Source organism: Scomber scombrus, chromosome 14, assembly GCF_963691925.1.
Source record: "Scomber scombrus chromosome 14, fScoSco1.1, whole genome shotgun sequence".
NCBI classification, from domain to species: domain Eukaryota; kingdom Metazoa; phylum Chordata; class Actinopteri; order Scombriformes; family Scombridae; genus Scomber; species Scomber scombrus.
This window is the reverse complement of record NC_084983.1, coordinates 29022370-29039748: the sequence shown is the minus strand read 5'-3', so window position 1 is coordinate 29039748 and position 17379 is coordinate 29022370. Positions and strand designations below refer to the sequence as shown.

Here is a 17379-nt window from a genome sequence, read left to right as displayed (position 1 = left end):
TATCCTCAAGGCAAGGTTCACCTCCGCTCCCATCCTCCAGATGCCTGATGTGGACCGGCAATTCATCGTGGAGGTGGATGCCTCTGATGTGGGAGTTGGTGCTGTGATTTCCCAGTGGGCTGCGGAGGATAAGAAGCTCCATCCCTGTGCATTTTTCTCACGTCGGTTGTCCCCCTCTGAGTGCAATTACGACATAGGGAACCGAGAGCTGCTAGCTGTAAAGCTTGTCCTGGAGGAGTGGCGTCACTGGCTGGAGGGGGCCACCGTCCCATTCCTCGTTTGGACTGATCATAAAAACTTGGAGTACATCCGCACGGCCAAATGGTTGAACTCCAGGCAGTCCCGCTGGGCCCTCTTCTTCACGCGGTTTAACTTCACTCTGTCATACCGGCCTGGATCACGCAACACCAAGCCAGACGCCCTCTCCCGCCAATTCCAGAAAGGTGACACTCCCAAGGATCCTGTGTCGATTCTGCCCAGTCCCTGCATCGTAGCAGCTCTGACCTGGGATGTCGAGGAACGGGTGCTGGAAGCTCTTCGTAACCAGCCAGGTCCCAGCACTTGTCCAGTTGACCGCCTCTTTGTTCCCGAAGATCTCAGGTCCCAGGTCATTCAATGGGGACAACTCCCTCCTAGCTTGTCACCCTGGCTCCAACCGCACTTACGACCTGCTCGACCAGAGATTCTGGTGGCCCTCTCTGAAAAAGGATGTACGGGAATTCGTCCAAGCCTGTCCCATCTGCAGCCAAAACAAGTCGGCCTGCCAGCCCCCAGCCGGATTGCTGCAGCCTCTGCCTGTGCCCACACGTCCCTGGTCTCACATCTCCCTTGACTTTGTCATGGGCCTGCCCCCTTCCAGTGGCATGACTGTCATTCTCACCATAGTCGACAGATTCAGCAAGATGGCACACTTCGTTCCTCTCCCCAAGCTCCCAACCGCCAAGGAGACCGCCCAGGTGGTCCTAGAACAGGTCTTCCGCATCCACGGTCTGCCCAAGGATGTAGTTTCTGATCGTGGCCCACAATTCTCCTCTGCCTTTTGGAAGGAGTTCTGCCGCCTGCTGGGAGCCACAGTCAGTCTGACTTCTGGATTCCATCCCCAATCCAATGGGCAGTCAGAGCGGACAAATCAGGAGCTTGAGAAGGCACTGCGATGCATGTCGTCCCGCAACCCCCACTCCTGGTCACAGCAATTGCCATGGGTGGAGTACGCACACAATTCTCTGACCAGCTCTGCCATCGGTATGTCCCCCTTCCAATGTGTCTATGGATACCAGCCTCCTCTACTCGCCAGCGAGGAAGGGGAGGTTACCTGCCCATCTGCACTTGCTTTTGCCCGTCGATGTCGTCGCACCAGTCACAAGCCGAGCCACACTCCTCAAATCCGTTGCCAGCTACACTACCGGGGCCAACCGTCGGAGAATCCCTGCACCCACCTACCATGTGGGCCAAAGAGTGTGGTTGTCATCCAAGGACCTGCTGCTCAAGGTGGAGTCACGAAAGCTGGCGCCCAGGTTCCTTGGTCCATTCCCCATCAAGAGGGTGATCAGCCCAACTGCTGTCCGGCTCCAACTGCCCAATTCCATGAGGGTGCACCCAACTTTCCATGTGTCAAAGATTAAGCCCATTCATGAGAGTCCGCTGGTTCCTGCTGCACCCCCTCCTCCTCCACGCCTTGTCAATGGTGGTCCAGTATACACCGTCCGCCGCCTGCTTCGGTCCAGACGGAGAGGTAGGGGCCTCCAGTACCTCGTTGACTGGGAGGGCTATGGACCTGAGGAAAGGACCTGGGTGCCGGCTGGTCGGATTGTGGATCGGACCCTCATCACCAGCTTCCACCAACGGCATCCTGATCAGCCTGCAATCCGGAGGGGGTGCCCCAGAGGGGTTCCTGACCGTCCTACCCGCCCGGCGTCCCGTCCTGTGCCTGACCCTGACCCTGTCCCGCAGCCAGTGATCCGTAGGGGCCGTCTCAGAGGGGCCCCTGGCCGTCCTACCCGCTCGGCCTCTTGTCCTGTACCTGACCCTGACCCAGTCTTGGGCCCTGTCCCCGACCACGAGCCTCCAGCTTCCTCGGAGGATGAGGGCGCTCACTCGGACCGTTCAGAGTTCTAACCCTCCGCCGGCTCCCCTCCTCCCGCCCGGCGTGATGTTGCGTTTGGGACTTCTGGGGCCGTCCCTTGGGTGGAGGGTTCTGTCATGAGCCCTCTCACTCCACCGGTTTACTTCCTAATTGGTTCCCATTATCTGCCACTCTGCTCACCGCTTTCTCTACTCACCCTAACTAGTCCCACCTGTCTCTTCCCTCCTCTGCTCTGATTACTCTGCCAGCTGCGCTGCATCACCCATTAACCTCTCCCAGTATTTAAAGCCTCTTCTTACAGCTCTACTTTGTCAGATCGTCTGCAAAGCCCACAGTCTGAACCTGTTTGCTCGCACTTCATCTGATTCCTGCTTTGTGACCCCGGACCTGCCTGTATCCTGACGACTCTTCTGCCCCGGAAAACTAGACCTGCCTTCTCGACTCCTGACTACTCTTCTACCCCGGTAATTCTGACCAGCCTTCTGCCTTGCACTACGATTTTGGATTCTCCTTGAACTGTACTTCTGCCTTCTTTCATCGTGCTGTTGTGTTTGTGTTCCCCCCACCAGGACTTCTGCACAACCCACCACCGGCTCCCTTGGATGCATCATTGCCACTGGGGGGGACACACACACAGCACGTTGGACGGACCACTGGAACTCCTGTAACCCTGGTACCCCTTCACCAATGGAACCCTCACTCACTTCCAACTTCCCTTTCCCTGAAAATTCAATAAACATTCTTGTGTGACGCAATTGTGGTCCTCTGGTCATCTGTCTGATCCGTGACACAGCTGTTCACATCACCTGGTCAAGTCTAACCAATAGCACAGTGACACACATTCGTTGTCAGCCTATCATATTGCAGCTGTCTTCTTAAATGTTCTCCTTCTCTGCTCAGGTGCTCTCTTGATGCTGTTTTGTGCAACCCACCACCTCCTCATCACCACCCAATCTTCAGATTCCTCAATGCAACACTTCAACCTCATCAGCTGATCAGTTTCAGCCTCATGATGACTTTGTTGTGATTTGGCCCAAGATTGATTGATCGAAGTCATCAACCACTACCAGTGTCTGGTCACCATGGGAGGATCTATCATGCTGATGCTCAGGATTTACGTCCTTCGATTCAAAAATTCTCCCTGCAGAGTCCAAGCGCCAAAGACTTTGACAATACCTAATCATTAATATCATCTGCATAATAAACATTATTTTACTTCATTCTCTGGTCTCTCCTCATTGAAATGTCATGTTGCTGTTAGGCGTCCCAGTCATTCAACCTGCGTTTCCTCATGGTGTAGCACAGTACGTTGTAAGCTCTGGTATTTTGTTTGTTTGTACATTGCATCGTTCGTGCTCACCATTTAGCAAAAATCTCTGTATTTTGCAGCTTTAGCGGACTGATTGGTCCCGAGTAGTAAACCCAGCAACCGCCTGTTACCTGTGAAGTTGACCAGTGTCTGAGTTTGTACACTTGGTTAAAAGAGCGAGGTATGTAAATTACCGTCTTTGAATAAATGAAATCTGTGATTTGCCGTTGATGGCTATTTTGTACAGGCCTTATTTAGTTAATTAGAAAGGTGAATGCATAAGGTTTTTTGTGTTGTTGGTTTTTTATTTATTTAACTGTATTGAATACGATGTGTTTTGTATTGCTTTTATTAATTATGTAGAGTACTGTTTCATATTTGTATGGCTTGTATTTGTGCTTTGTTTAGTTTCACGGTGCTGAATGAAATTAAAAAGTTGAATCCATCAGAGACTCTCTGCCTTGTTTTTCATGAGACCAAGGGCTGCTACATCGGATGTTTCCCTTCTTTCAACATCATACGCCCTCCTCCAGGCAACCCAGCTGAGGCTGATCAGACCCCAGCTTGTATCTAGATTGCCAGCAAGCTTCTTTGCTCCCCGTGGTTCTCCTCTTTTGAGCCACAACCATCTTGAGGCTTTCTCTGCCACTTTGGTTGTATATTGTGGATGGCTCTTCCCTTCCTTGCTCCTTCGATGCCCAGCAAACAGAAGCCTCTGGACAGGAATCGGGCTGCAAAACCCCTTCATCCGACCTCTACTGGTAGACACCTTGCTCTCTACCAGGTTTGTTGACACCCACTGACCAGTACCTCGTATTTTATGAATTTCCTTTCAAAGGCCTCTTCTAAGCAGTCTTCTGAAAGTACTGTCAGCTCTAATAGAACGACTTGTTTGTTGGACTTGGATGGGAGAATGTCTGGTCTCAAGGTGGTGGTCACAATATGATTTGGAAAATTCAATTGCCAGTCAAGGTCCACCAACAGCTGCCAGTCCCTCGCAGAGGCCAGAATGGCTGCACATGGTTTTGCAGTGGGTCTTGGCTGTCCCCCAGCTCTGATGGTGGTGATGGCTAACCCTCCATCTGTATTGTCCCTCCCCCATTGCTTTTGAGCAGTTGCTCAGATTGTGCTCCAGTGTCTCATGCTTGGAGCACAGTGACATGCTGATGGCTCCACTTTGCCCCACAGGTGTAGATTTGACAGGCTGGGGAGCACATCATACACGTCTGGATAAAAACCTTGGTCTGCTGTGGTTCAGCGTCCCACAGCTCGACCCAGGTCACCCGCCTCTCAATTGTGTTCTCCCATCGTGTCCACACCCCCTGTTGCCTCATTCCCACTGTCCTGCACAATCTCCCCTCCTCAGCTGTTGCTCTCACCTCTTTCTGGACTAAGCAACGCCTTTCCTTCCCTTCGGTGGTGGGGAGTTGCAAAGGATCTCAATCCAGCCCTGCCTCTCATTACCACTCCTATAAGCCTGCTGTGATGCAGTCGTGACTCTTTTTGCTGAACAGCCTCCTCTGCCCTCCACTTCCTACTTGTCTTCACTTGAATCCCAGCTTTGGTCATGTTTGGATGAATGGAGCCTCTGTAATGCATAACCTATCTGGTTCTCTTCACTTTGGACTCCTCTTCCAAGGACTTGGGTGGCAGTTGTAGTTTGTTGCACTGTCCATGGAGTACAATGCTGCTCTGGCTCTTTGGAAGTCCCAGCCATCGCCTAAGATGTCCGCCAACTTTCCTCTCTATGGTCTCAACTGTTGAGATCACCACTTCATAAACGAGGAGTGGTAACAAAGTTCTAGAAAGAATGCCATGCTGATACAGTCATGATCTATACTTCCCTAGCAGGCCAGGCCGGTCCACTGACTTCAGCCAGCAATCCAACTCAGTGCAGGTTGACTGCATGGAAGCTACATCCCTTAGGGTGCTGTCAAACACTTTGCCTAAGCTCTTAACAGACTTCTCATAGATGGTTTGGGTGGTTGCACCTGCAGCGCTAAACCGGAACTTGTCATCCACCTATCCTCTTCTCAGCACCATTGATCTCAACTTGTTGGCGTGACATGCATCCAGGCCAACTCCATCAGCTTTTTGAGTCTCTACATAATCAGCTTGGTGTTGTGGATTCTCACCTCCCTTTGGTTTCTTCAGTGAGGCCCTTTGGCACATTTCTTATTCTCTTCTCCAAACCACGCAGATGCAGTGCTGATGATGTATTCATGTTATTTATCAATTTCAAAATAAATGTGTTTAAAATGTGGTTCTGCTGACAGACAGACTCTCCCTGCCTTTTTTAAAATTGATTTTATTAATTTTATCCATAATAAAAGTTAACAAGGGATCTACCAGATCATGAAGAGAATACTTTTTCTAATGAATAAAGAAAGTTTTTTATGGTTCTATTGTTTAAAAATTCTAAATGTTGTACAAGAACAATGTCTAGTTGCAGCAAGGATCTAGCTGCGCTTAAATGGTAAATGGACTGCACGATATACAGTGCTGTGAAAAAGTATTTGCCCCCTACCAAATTTCTTCTGTTTTTGCTTTTTTGTCACACTTACATGTTTCAGATCATCAAAGAAACTTTAATTTAAGAAAAAGACAATGAGAGTGAACATAAAATGCAGCTTTTAAATGATCATTCCACTTATTTAAAGTAAATAATTATTCAAAACCTATATCACCAATGTGAAAAAGTAATTGCCCCCTTAACTTAATAACTGGTTGTGCCACCCTTTGCTGCAACAACTGCAATCAAGCGTTTGCAATAACTAGCAATGAGTCTTTCACATCGCTGTGTAGGAACTTTTGCCCATTCTTCTTTGCAGAACTGCTTTAATTCAGCCACATTGGAGGGTTTTCGAGCATGAACAGCCCGTTTAAGGTCATGCCACAACATCTTGATTGGATTCAGGTCCGGACTTTGACTAGGCCACTCCAAAAACCTTAATTTTGTTTTTATTTAGCCACTCAGAGGTGGACTTGCTGGTGTGCTTCGGATCATTGTCCTGCTGCATAACCCAAGTGCGCTTGAGCTTCAAGTCACGAACTGATAGCCGGACATTCTCCTTCAAAATGTTTTGATAGAGAGCAGAATTCATGGTTCCGTCAATCACAGCAGGTCGTCCAGGCCCTGAAGCAGCAAAGCAGCCCCAGACCATCACACTACCACCACCATGTTTGACTGTTGGTATGATGTTCTTTGTATAAAATGCTGTGTTAGTTTTGCGCCAGATGTAACTGGACACACACTTTCCAAAAAGTTCCACTTTTGTCTCATCAGTCCACAGAATATTTTCCCAGAAGTCTTGGGGATCATCCAGGTGTTTTTTGGAAAATGTGAGACGAGCCTTTGTGTTCTTTTTGGTCAGCAGTGGTTTTCGCCTTGGAACTCTACCATGGATGCCATTTTTGCCCAGTCTGTTTCTTATGGTAGAATCATAAACACTGACCGTAACTGAGGCAAGTGATGCCTGCAGTTCTTTAGATGTTGTTCTGGATTCTTTTGTGACCTCCTGGATGAGTCGTTGATGCGCTCTTGGAGTAATTTTGGTAGGCCGGCCACTCCTGGGAAGGTTCGCCACTGTTCCATGTTTTCTCCATTTGTGGATAATGGCTCTCACAGTTGTTCGCTGGAGTCCCAAAGCCTTAGAAATGGCTTTGTAACCCTTTCCAGACTGATAAATGTCAATTACTTTGTTTCTCATCTGTTCTTGGATTTCTTTAGATCGCGGCATGATGTGTGGCTTTTTGAGATCTTTTAGCCTACTTCATGTTGTCAGACAGGTTCTATTTAAGTGATTTCTTGATTGTACAGGTCTGGAAGTAATCAGGCCTGGGTGTGGCTAGTGAAATTGAACTCAGCTTTCCAAAAAAATTGGTTAATCACAGTTAATTCATGATTTGACAAGGGGGGGCAATTACTTTTTCACATAGGGCTAGGTTGATTTGGATAGTTTTTTCCCTTAATAAATGAAATCATCATTTAAAAACTGCATTTTGTTTTTACTTGGGTTGTCTTTGTCTGATATTAGAATTTGTTTGATGATCTGGAACATTTAAGTGTGCCAAATGTGCAAAGAAATAGGTAATCCGTAAGAGGGCAAATACTTTTTCACAGCACTGTATAGCACCTTTCTAGTCTGCTAACCTCTAAAAATGCTTTTAAACTACAAGTCACATTCACCCATTCATGCATGGTACTATGTTGTTCTTTATTTTAAAATGTATGCATCTTGCTAATGATCCCCATTTTTATTAAATGTATCTGTAATCTGATTAACCGTTTTTTATCTGTAACTATGGAATGCATTTACCTTTTTTCATATACTGATTACATAAATCAGTTGCATATGTTATGTTACTTCCCAAGCCTGCCAATAAATCCTGCATAATCTGCTTTTAAAGCTTTATTATGAATTACACAACCTGGGAAATGTTATTATCAGGACACAAACATGAGATACATTTCTGTTTACTGCAGTACAAATAAATTAACTAGTGACACATTTTAGGGGTGGAAATTATATATAAGTACTTTATTGTGTACAAAGTACAGATACAAGTACAAATATAATACCAGAAAGCATTAACAGAAAGGAAAGCCATTTTAATCTTCCACATGAGTTTATCAATAAGTTCAGCTCAGTTCTATATATCTAATATCTATTGCCACATACTATGTTGTATATTAGTAGTGCAAAGTTTTGTTCACAACAAAATATTTTGAGAACAAGAAATAGGTTAATATATACCATATGAATATATATATATATGTAAGTATGAAATATATAAACAATTGACTGTATATGGTAAATCAGACTTAATATGCACTCACAAGGCAAGACCAACACACAAATGTGTACAAATGTATTATAAAATGAATTTAGGGACATTAATGTATTTCTTTTTATCTAAACCTCTTGGTAAACACAGCTGTGTATTACAATTATTATCACTTGAAATATATGTCAGAAAACAAACATAAAATTAGGGTTTGTTAAATTTCTCACTGGCTCTTGCTGAATACAACTGAAGATCTGCACTGACAGCACAGATTCTGCATGAGGGCCGCTCTGATAGTTTGATCCCTGAGACCATAAATGAGAGCACTCAGACACCTTGGAAGGATATTCAAGCACACAAAGCATACATTGTAAATACGCATAAGGGCCAATCTCCCCACTATTCTAGCAAGGGTTGTGATGATGTTAGAGGTAAAGGTGGAGGTGAGAATCAGGATTAGCTGAATCATGTGAAGCAGGAGAGTCTGAAGAGCCTTTCTGGCCGAGGTTTTGTCTTTTGAGACAGACCTGGCTACGAGTGCTACACCAATGTAGGTGCCGATGATTACCACACCTATTGACAGAAACAGAGTGCTGGCATACACTTCTTCAAAGTGATTAAACACTGGTGAAAAAAAAATTGCCTCTTTAGAGCAAAACTCACCCATCTGCATCAGGGAGAGTTCTGTGAAAAAATATAACAACATAAAACTTCGAATGAGGATGTGAATTAAACTGATGGCCCACACCACTGCAATGGCTATGCCTGTGCTTCTCATGTTGAAGACAGTAGCATGCCTCAGTGGATAACATACAGCCACATATCTCTCAAGTGACATCACAGCCAAGGTGAGAGGTGAGATGTTATTTGTGAAATTTGAGAGTAAGATAAGGAGACCACATGGTAAATATGTCAGGTTTATCCGTAAAGATGCCAGTAAGTAAAGCAGATCTGATATTGCCATGTAAGCAGTGTCTGCAAAGAGCAAGTTGTACAGCAGGATGTAACGAGATGTCTCACAAAACACCTGCTTACTCCTCAGGGTGAACAGCAAAACACTGTTAATGTAAAGAAAAGAGCAGCTTGATCCCATGGACAACATGCCAAACATCATTACATCCTGTGCTGTGAGATATTGTAGACCAGCAGTGATATTGGTCTTGGGCTGCAGCAAAGACAACATTACAGTACATGTGAAGAAAAAAGGCTTCTTTGGCTTGCTGTAGTTGTAATAATAAACTGTATAACATACAAAGCAAAGACAAAACAGTTAAAAATTACCCATCAGCACAAACACCTGTTGAGTGTAGAAGCCCAAGTTATCCATCAGTGTTGAGCAGTGAAGTCATGAGGTCAGAGGCCATGTTCGTCTCCACCAGGGAAGAGCTGGTGTGGAGCTGTCTTTTCATGCAACATGCAGTATATATACTGTTTCCTCATACTCACTTCACATGACACCATTACATCAACTTAGTCATTATAATAGAAATGAGTGATGTCATTTCCCTATTATTCTCCCTAACTATTTGTCTAAATGTGACACTGTTAACACAAATGTAACACTTTGAAGGTAAGGAACCACCTGATGACCTCTCCTCCTGGTCAAGCCTACATCTATTAAAAAATGAATGTATTCAAAATTCTCCAAGGCCAGAAACCCCTAATGCAGCACTCATGAGAAGTCACCAAACAAGCCACAAAACAGACAACCAAGCAATACCCAGAGTCTCCCAAGAGGGGAAAAGGATGAGAGACTCAGTAGGAAAGAATCAACAGCAACAGCCAGGATTGTGACACATACACAGAGAAGGCTCAAATAAACAACTTTAACGCGGGAGGCATAGGAAGCAAAATTACATTTTGGAAAGATCTGCAAAAATGCAAAAAGCGAAGGAGAAAAAAAAGGCAACCTTACAGTTGTCTGCTCATCTGTGCCAATGCATATGGATCCAGCATCTCCAGCACAGAACATCAAGCTGAAGACTGGCTGAAGATAGTTGATAAGTCTGGCCTACCTGTGCGACATCAATACTACATTGCCTGCTTCCAGGACATATGTGGCTTCTCACTGTGTATGAAGTGACTATAACATTTAACTGTTGAAGGAGTGGAAAGGAAATTCAATAAGCACCTTCGTAGATGGCTGGCTGGGAATACCCCCAAGCTTTACATCAGGCTCTCCATAAGGTCTGGACAGCTCCTGCTCCCATTGTCTTCCGTTGCTGAGTAGTTCAAGGTTGCTAAGTATAGATTATCCTTAATATACCAGGACTCTCAAGACCAACCCATCCAAGAAGTGAGAATAAGAACAAGAGCTGGGCAGACGCAGGTTGCAAGTGCTGCAATTAACAAGGCAGAATGTTCTCTCAAGACCAGAGACATCATTGGCAACTCAGCAGTGGCCAAAGTCCACTCCTAAGGAAAAGAGAAGCTTGATCCAAAAGGAAGACCAAAGCCTTAATGAAGAGGGGAGAAGAGCTAAAGCTGTTCAGCTTGGAACACGAGCCGCCTGGATGGAACCTTCCTACAATTACATGGACTGAAGACCAGACATCGTCATGTGGTCATTCTGGTGGAAGTAACAGTCCAGTGGAAGGTGGGCTGCAAGGAAGTGGCAGAGAGGGAAACTGGTCCAGGATTGTCAAGGGTGGACAACATGGCTGTTCTCAGTGGAAGTGGGGTGTCAAGGATTCCCAGCTCAATCAGTTTGAAATATGATGATGAAAACTGCTCTTCAAAGGTTGGGAGAACAGGAAGAAAGACTCTCCTGTTGGCTCTGGCATAAGAGGGAGGACAGTAGCTGAACACCAGGAAGACAGCGGCAGTGACCCACCAATTGGAGGGTGGTGTGGTTGAGGGTCGAAACAATCATTGAGGGTTAGGAACCACCTGACAACCTCATCTCCTGATCATGGATGTATTAAAGGATCTCTGATGTAATACATACCTTACAGGTAACACTGATTAGATGTAACGCATATCAAACTTGAAACTCAGGAACTGTCAGTCTCAGAGTGGAAATGGTGTCAAATATAAATGTGTTTCTTGTTGACAGACAGACTCTCCCTGACTTTAATTATGATCCATAATAAAAGTTAAATAGATAACAGTATTGTCAGGGCAATAGCCCTTTGTAGGGTCTCCCAAGGCAAATTGATACCACGTGAGAATCAAGACTAAGAATGATTCATAGACCCCATTGAAGAAACACTTAAGGGACATGAAAACCTCACCCAGAAGAGGGAGACCAGGGCACTCTCCTAGAGCCAGGCCTGGGAGGGGAGCTCACTGATAAGTGTCTGATAGCTGGGCCTTGACCTATGTGGCCCGGTGGTTGGGCACAACCCAAGAAACAACGCAGAGTTGCCACCCTGTGGTTCCGCCACTGGATGATGTGGTTCTGCTGGCTTCAACACATCAGGACCTCCAACAGTCACTGTGATGGTTTGCAGCCGATTGTGAAGCTGTCAGGATGAGAGTCAGCACCTCCCAATCTGAGGCCATGGTGGTCTACTAGAAAAAGGAGGACTGTCCCCTCAGGGTTGGGAGGGAGTTACAGTCCCAATAAAAGGAGTTCAAGTGTCTTAAGGTCTTATTCATGAGTGAGGGTAAGATGGAGTGTGAGTTTGACAGGTGGATCAATGCGGCATCCTGCAGTGATGCAGGTGTTGTACCGGACCGTCCTGGTGAAGAAAGATCTGAGCTTGAAGGTGAAGCTCTCAATTTACCAGTCAGTCTACGCCCCAACTTTCACCTATAGTCACCAGCTTTGGGTAGTGACCAAAACAATGAGATCATGGATACAAGTGGCTGAAATAAGTTTCCTCCAGAGAGTGTCTGGGCTCAGCCTTAGAGATAGGGTCAGACATCCGGGGGAGGCTAGGAGTAGAGCCGCTGCTGGTTTGGGCACCTGGTCAGGATCCTCCTGGACGCCTCCTTTAGAGGAGTTCCAGGTACGTCACCCAGAACACACTGGAGGGATTATATATATCTCTCCTGGCCTGGGAACGCCTTGGGATCCCCTGGGAGGAGCTAATGAGTGTTGCTGGGGAGAAGGATGTTTGGGTTTTATTGCTCAGCCCTAATGCCACCATGACCCAACCCTGGATAAGCAGCAGAACATTTATGGATGGGAAATAACAGACCATGAAGAGAAAAATCTTTCCAACAAGTGAAGAAAGATTTTTTTATGGTTGTTTTATTGATCAGACCCACAATGAACAGATGGTGAATTAAAAACCATTTAAAATACAAAGCTTGGGAATGGTACACTTGAGTTAATTCATTAAGCTGTCTCCACTCAGTGATGTTGTAATGTGTCAGATCAGTCTTATCAGCTGCAGCATCCAATCAATAACTGCTTTCCAGTAAAGTGTTGTGTCAACCAGTAAAATACTTCTGTGAAGGCTGCTCTCGTGTATCCTTGCTCATGGCTCCTCAGAGATGCTCCTTCGAGCAGACTTATGAGCTTTAAGATGGACTTCAAAATGGTGGACCAGAATGACATCAATTCAAGCGGTGAGCGAGGTAACAACACAAGAGACTTGAGATTTAAGCTGTGTGTTTGTCTGACTGTGGGTGGTGCTGAGCTCTAAACACACACATGTTGTCTTTATACCCTGGTGAGGACACTTATTGACATAATAATTCCCTTGCCCCTTACCCTAACTTTAACCATCACAACTAAATGCCTAAACCTAACCATTACCCTAAGCTGAACCAAGTCTGAAAACTCAAACAACCCTCTGAAGTTGTGAGGACCGGCCACAAGTTGTGATGTCCTAACAACACAGAAATGTCCTCACAATGCTGGTTTTTAACTGAAATTGGTTCTGTCAAAGATAGAGTGAGTCTTTGGGACTGCCTCAGTGAGTAACGACTGTCCCTGCTCTCCCAACATAAATTCAGTAAGTGTGACAGTTTCTTCCCCCCAGGCAGTGAGACCTGTCAACACACTGTGTCCCCTACCACTACCACCCCCACTGACAAGATAATATTCCCCTGGCACATACGCGCTTTAGGAGGCACACACATTGACTGTCGGCATCCCTAATGAACTATTTTTACCTCACTATTTATTTATTATTATTAAATGCACTGCACTTTTTGTTTAAGGGAACACAATTTTGTTTCTTATGTACATGTACTTGAGAAATGACAATAAAGGCTATCTTTATCTTTATCTTTATTGTGAGTGAGTTATTTTGCCTCTCATCCCTGCTCTGCTTCAGTTTGGGACTTTTACGGTGTATGGTAGTATATGGTTCTTTATTTTAAAATGTATTGTAAAACTGAAATGCTGCTAATAGTCCCCATTTTTATAAAGTGTACCTGTAATCTGATGTCTTTTTTTCCTACTAACTCTTTAACTTCAATGGTATGCAGGTACCTTTTTTGTATCCTAATTACATAATGTATTGTGATTCTGCCCAAGCCTACTAACAAATCTCGTATAATCTGCCTTTAAAGCTTCAATACATATTGCACAACCTGTAAACCTGTCAATACTAGGGCACAAACATAAGTGATAATATAAATTAACCAGTGACACATTTTGGGGATTGAAATGTCAATTATATGTACTTTAATGTATTTTACAAACATAATATTACAAAGTATTGAAAGAAAGGTAAAATGATAAATGGACTGCATTTATATTGCATTTGTCTAGTCTTCCAATCACTCAAAAAAAAGTATAAAATATATAAACTGAATTCATCTGATGAAGGTGATTCAATATGCAGTGACAAGACAAGACGTTCATCATACAGTATGGCTTCACTTACAGAAATTAGGGTTTGTTAAATGTTCTCACTGGTTCTTGCTGAATAAAACTGAACATCTGCACTGACAGCACAGATTCTGCATGAGGGCCGCTCTGATAGTTTGATCCCTGAGACCATAAATGAGAGCACTCAGACACCTTGGAAGGATATTCAAGCACACAAAGCATGCATTGTAAATACGTGTGAGGGCCAATCTCCCCATTGTTCTAATAATGGCTCTGATGATGGTAGAGGTGAAGGTGGAGGTGAGAATCAGGATTAGCTGAATCATGTGAAGCAGGAGAGTCTGAAGAGCCTTTCTGGCCGAGGTTTTGTCTTTTGAGACAGACCTGGCTACGAGTGCTACACCAATGTAGGAGCCGATGATTACCACACCTATTGACAGAAACAGAGTGCTGGCATACACTTCTTCAAAATCATTAAACATTGGTGCAAAAAAAATGGCCTCTTTAGAGCAAAAGTCACCCATCTGCATCAGGGAGAGTTCTGTGAACAAATATAACAACATAAAACCACGAATGACAATGTGGATAAAACTGAAAGCCCACACCACTGCAATGGCTATGCCTGTGCTCCTCATGTTGAAGACAGTAGCATGCCTCAGTGGATAACATACAGCCACATATCTCTCAAGTGACATCACAGCCAGCATTAGAGGGGAGATTGTCTCTGTGAAATTCGAGAGTAAGATGAGAGCACTGCATACAGAATATGTCAGTTTTATCCGTAAGGCAGCCAGTAAGTAAAGCAGAACTGATGTTGCCATGTGAGCAGTGTCTGCAAAGAGCAAGTTGTACAGCAGGATGTAACGAGATGTCTCACAAAACACCTGCTTACTCCTCAGGGTGAACAGCAAAACACTGTTAATGTAAAGAAAAGAGCAGCTTGATCCCATAGATAACATGCCAAACATCATTACCTCCTGTGATGTTTGATATTGCAGACCAGCAGTGATATTGGTCTTGGGCTGCAGCAAAGACAACATTACAGAATATGTGAAGAAAAAAGGCATAAAGCAGTTAAAAATGACCCATCAGCACAAACACCTGTTGAGTGTAGAAGCGCAAATTATCCATCAGTGTTGAGCAGTGAAGTCAGGAGGTCAGAGGCAATGTTCGTCTCCACTAGGGAAGAGCTGGTGTGGAGCTGTCATTTCATGCAACATGCAGTATATATACTGTTTCCTCACACCCACTTCACAGGACACCATTACATCAACTTAGTCATGATATTAGAAATGAGTGATGTCATCTCTTCTATTGTCTCCTTAAAACTTTCCCATTTTTCCACTGCTTCCATTCTCTTTTTTACTTTTTTTTGGCATTCAGTTAACATATCAACCACTCAAATAGTTCTGATTATTATGTGAATGTACAGTTAGTATTGTACTCAGTACAGTTAATATAATTTGGAGGTAATGTTTATTTTTACAAATCGAGAGCTTTGCCTTTCGGCTCAGCTCCCTCTTCACCACAACGGATCTGTGCAGGGTCCGCATTACTGCAGACGCAGCACTGATCCGCCTGTCGATCTCATACTCCATCCTTCCTTCACTCGTGATCAAGACCCTGAGGTACTTGAACTCCTCCACTTGGGGAAGGATCTCATCCCTGACCCGTAGAGTGCACTCCACCCTTTTCCGGCTGAGGACTATGGACTCGGATTTGGAGGTGCTGATTCTCATCCCGGCCGCTTCACACTCTGTGGCGAACCGATCCAGTGAGAATTGGAGGTCACGGTCTGATGAAGCCAACAGGACCACATCATCTGCAAAAAGCAGCGACCTAATCCTGAGGTCACCAAACCGGACCCCCTCAACGCCCTGGCTGCACCTAGAAATCCTGACCATAAAGATTATAAACAGGATCGGTGACAAAGGGCAGCCCTGGCGGAGTCCAACCCTCACTGGACACAAGTCCGACTTATTACCGGCAATGTGGACCAAGCTCTGACACCGGTCGTACAGGGAACGGACTGCCTGTATCAGGGGGTCCGATTCCCCCTTCTCCCGGAGAACCCCCCACAGGACTCCCCGAGGGTCGAATGCCTTCTCCAACTCCACAAAACACATGTGGACTGGTTGAGCAAACTCCCATGAACCCTCAAGGATCCTGCAGAGGGTGTAGAGCTGGTCCACAGCTCCACGACCCGGACGAAAGCCACATTGCTCCTCCTGAATCCGAGATTCGACTATCCGACGGACCCTCCTCTCAAGCACCCCCGAATAGACCTTACCAGGGAGGCTGAAGAGTGTGATCCCCCTATAGTTGGAGCACACCCTCCGGTCCCCCTTCTTAAAAAGAGGGACCACCACCCCAGTTTGCCAATCCAGAGGCACTGCCCGCGATGTCCACGCGATGCAGCAGAGTTGTGTCAACCATGACAGCCCCACAATATCCAGGGCCTTGAGGAACTCATCCACCCCCGGGGCCCTGCCACTGAGAAGTTTTTTGAGCACCTCGGCGACCTCAGCCCCAGAGATAGGAGACCCCACACCCGGGTCCCCAAGCCCTGCTTCCTTACCGGAAGGCGTGTCAGTGGGATAGAGGAGGTCTTCGAAGTATTCCTTCCACCGATCCACAACGTCCCGAGTCGAGGTCAGCAGCGCACCGTCCCCACCGTACACAGTGTTAACGGTGCACTGCTTCCCCCTCCTGAGACGCCGGATGGTGGTCCAGAACCTCTTCGAAGCCGTCCGGATGTCGTTCTCCATGGCCTCACCGAACTCCTCCCATGTCTGGGTTTTTGCCTCAGCGACCGCCGAAGCTGCACTCCGCTTGGCCTGTCGGTACCTGCCTGCTGCCTCCGGAGTCCCACAGGCCAAAAAGGCCCTATAGGACTCCTTCTTCAGCTCCACGGCATCCCTCACCACCGGTGTCCACCAGCGGGTTCGGGTATTGCCGCCACGACAGGCACCGACCACCTTACAGCCACAGCACCGATCGGCCGCCTTGACAATGGAGGCACGGAACATGGCCCACTCGGACTCAATGTCCCCCCCTCCCCCGATACATGGTCAAAGCTCTCCTGGAGGTGGGAGTTGAAACTCTCTCTGATAGGAGACTCTGCCAGATGTTCCCAGCAGACCCTCATAATGCGTTTGGGTCTGCCAGGTCTGACCGGCATCCTCCCCCACCATCGGAGCCAACTCACCACCAGGTGATGGTCAGTTGACAGCTCCGCCCCTCTCTTCGCCTGAGTGTCCAAGACATGCGGCCGCAAGTCCGATGACATGACTTCAAAGTCAATCATCGAACTGCGGCCTAGGGTGTCCTGGTGCCAAGTGCACATGTGGACACCCTTATGCTTGAACATGGTGTTTGTTATGGACAATCTGTGACGAGCACAGAAGTCCAGTAACAACGCACCGCTCGGGTTCAGATCGGGGGTGGTGTTCCTCCCAATCACACACT

The 17379-nt window shown here is 46.2% G+C and overlaps 2 protein-coding genes and 1 pseudogene across 2 annotated transcripts; all 3 read right to left on the bottom strand.

The window, feature by feature from the left end:
• Positions 1-3837: 3837 nt before the first annotated feature.
• Positions 3838-5564, bottom strand: LOC133993600 (uncharacterized; annotated as a pseudogene).
• Positions 5565-8403: 2839 nt separating this feature from the next.
• Positions 8404-9255, bottom strand: LOC133993597 (odorant receptor 131-2-like). The gene has a single exon (XM_062432587.1). The coding sequence runs from the start codon at positions 9142-9144 to the stop codon at positions 8404-8406; it is 741 nt and encodes a 246-aa protein (XP_062288571.1). The 5' UTR covers positions 9145-9255.
• A 4736-nt stretch (positions 9256-13991) lies between these two features.
• LOC133993596 (odorant receptor 131-2-like) lies at positions 13992-14843 on the bottom strand. The gene has a single exon (XM_062432586.1). It carries the CDS (start codon positions 14730-14732, stop codon positions 13992-13994), a length of 741 nt encoding a protein of 246 aa, XP_062288570.1. The 5' UTR covers positions 14733-14843.
• Positions 14844-17379: the final 2536 nt, after the last annotated feature.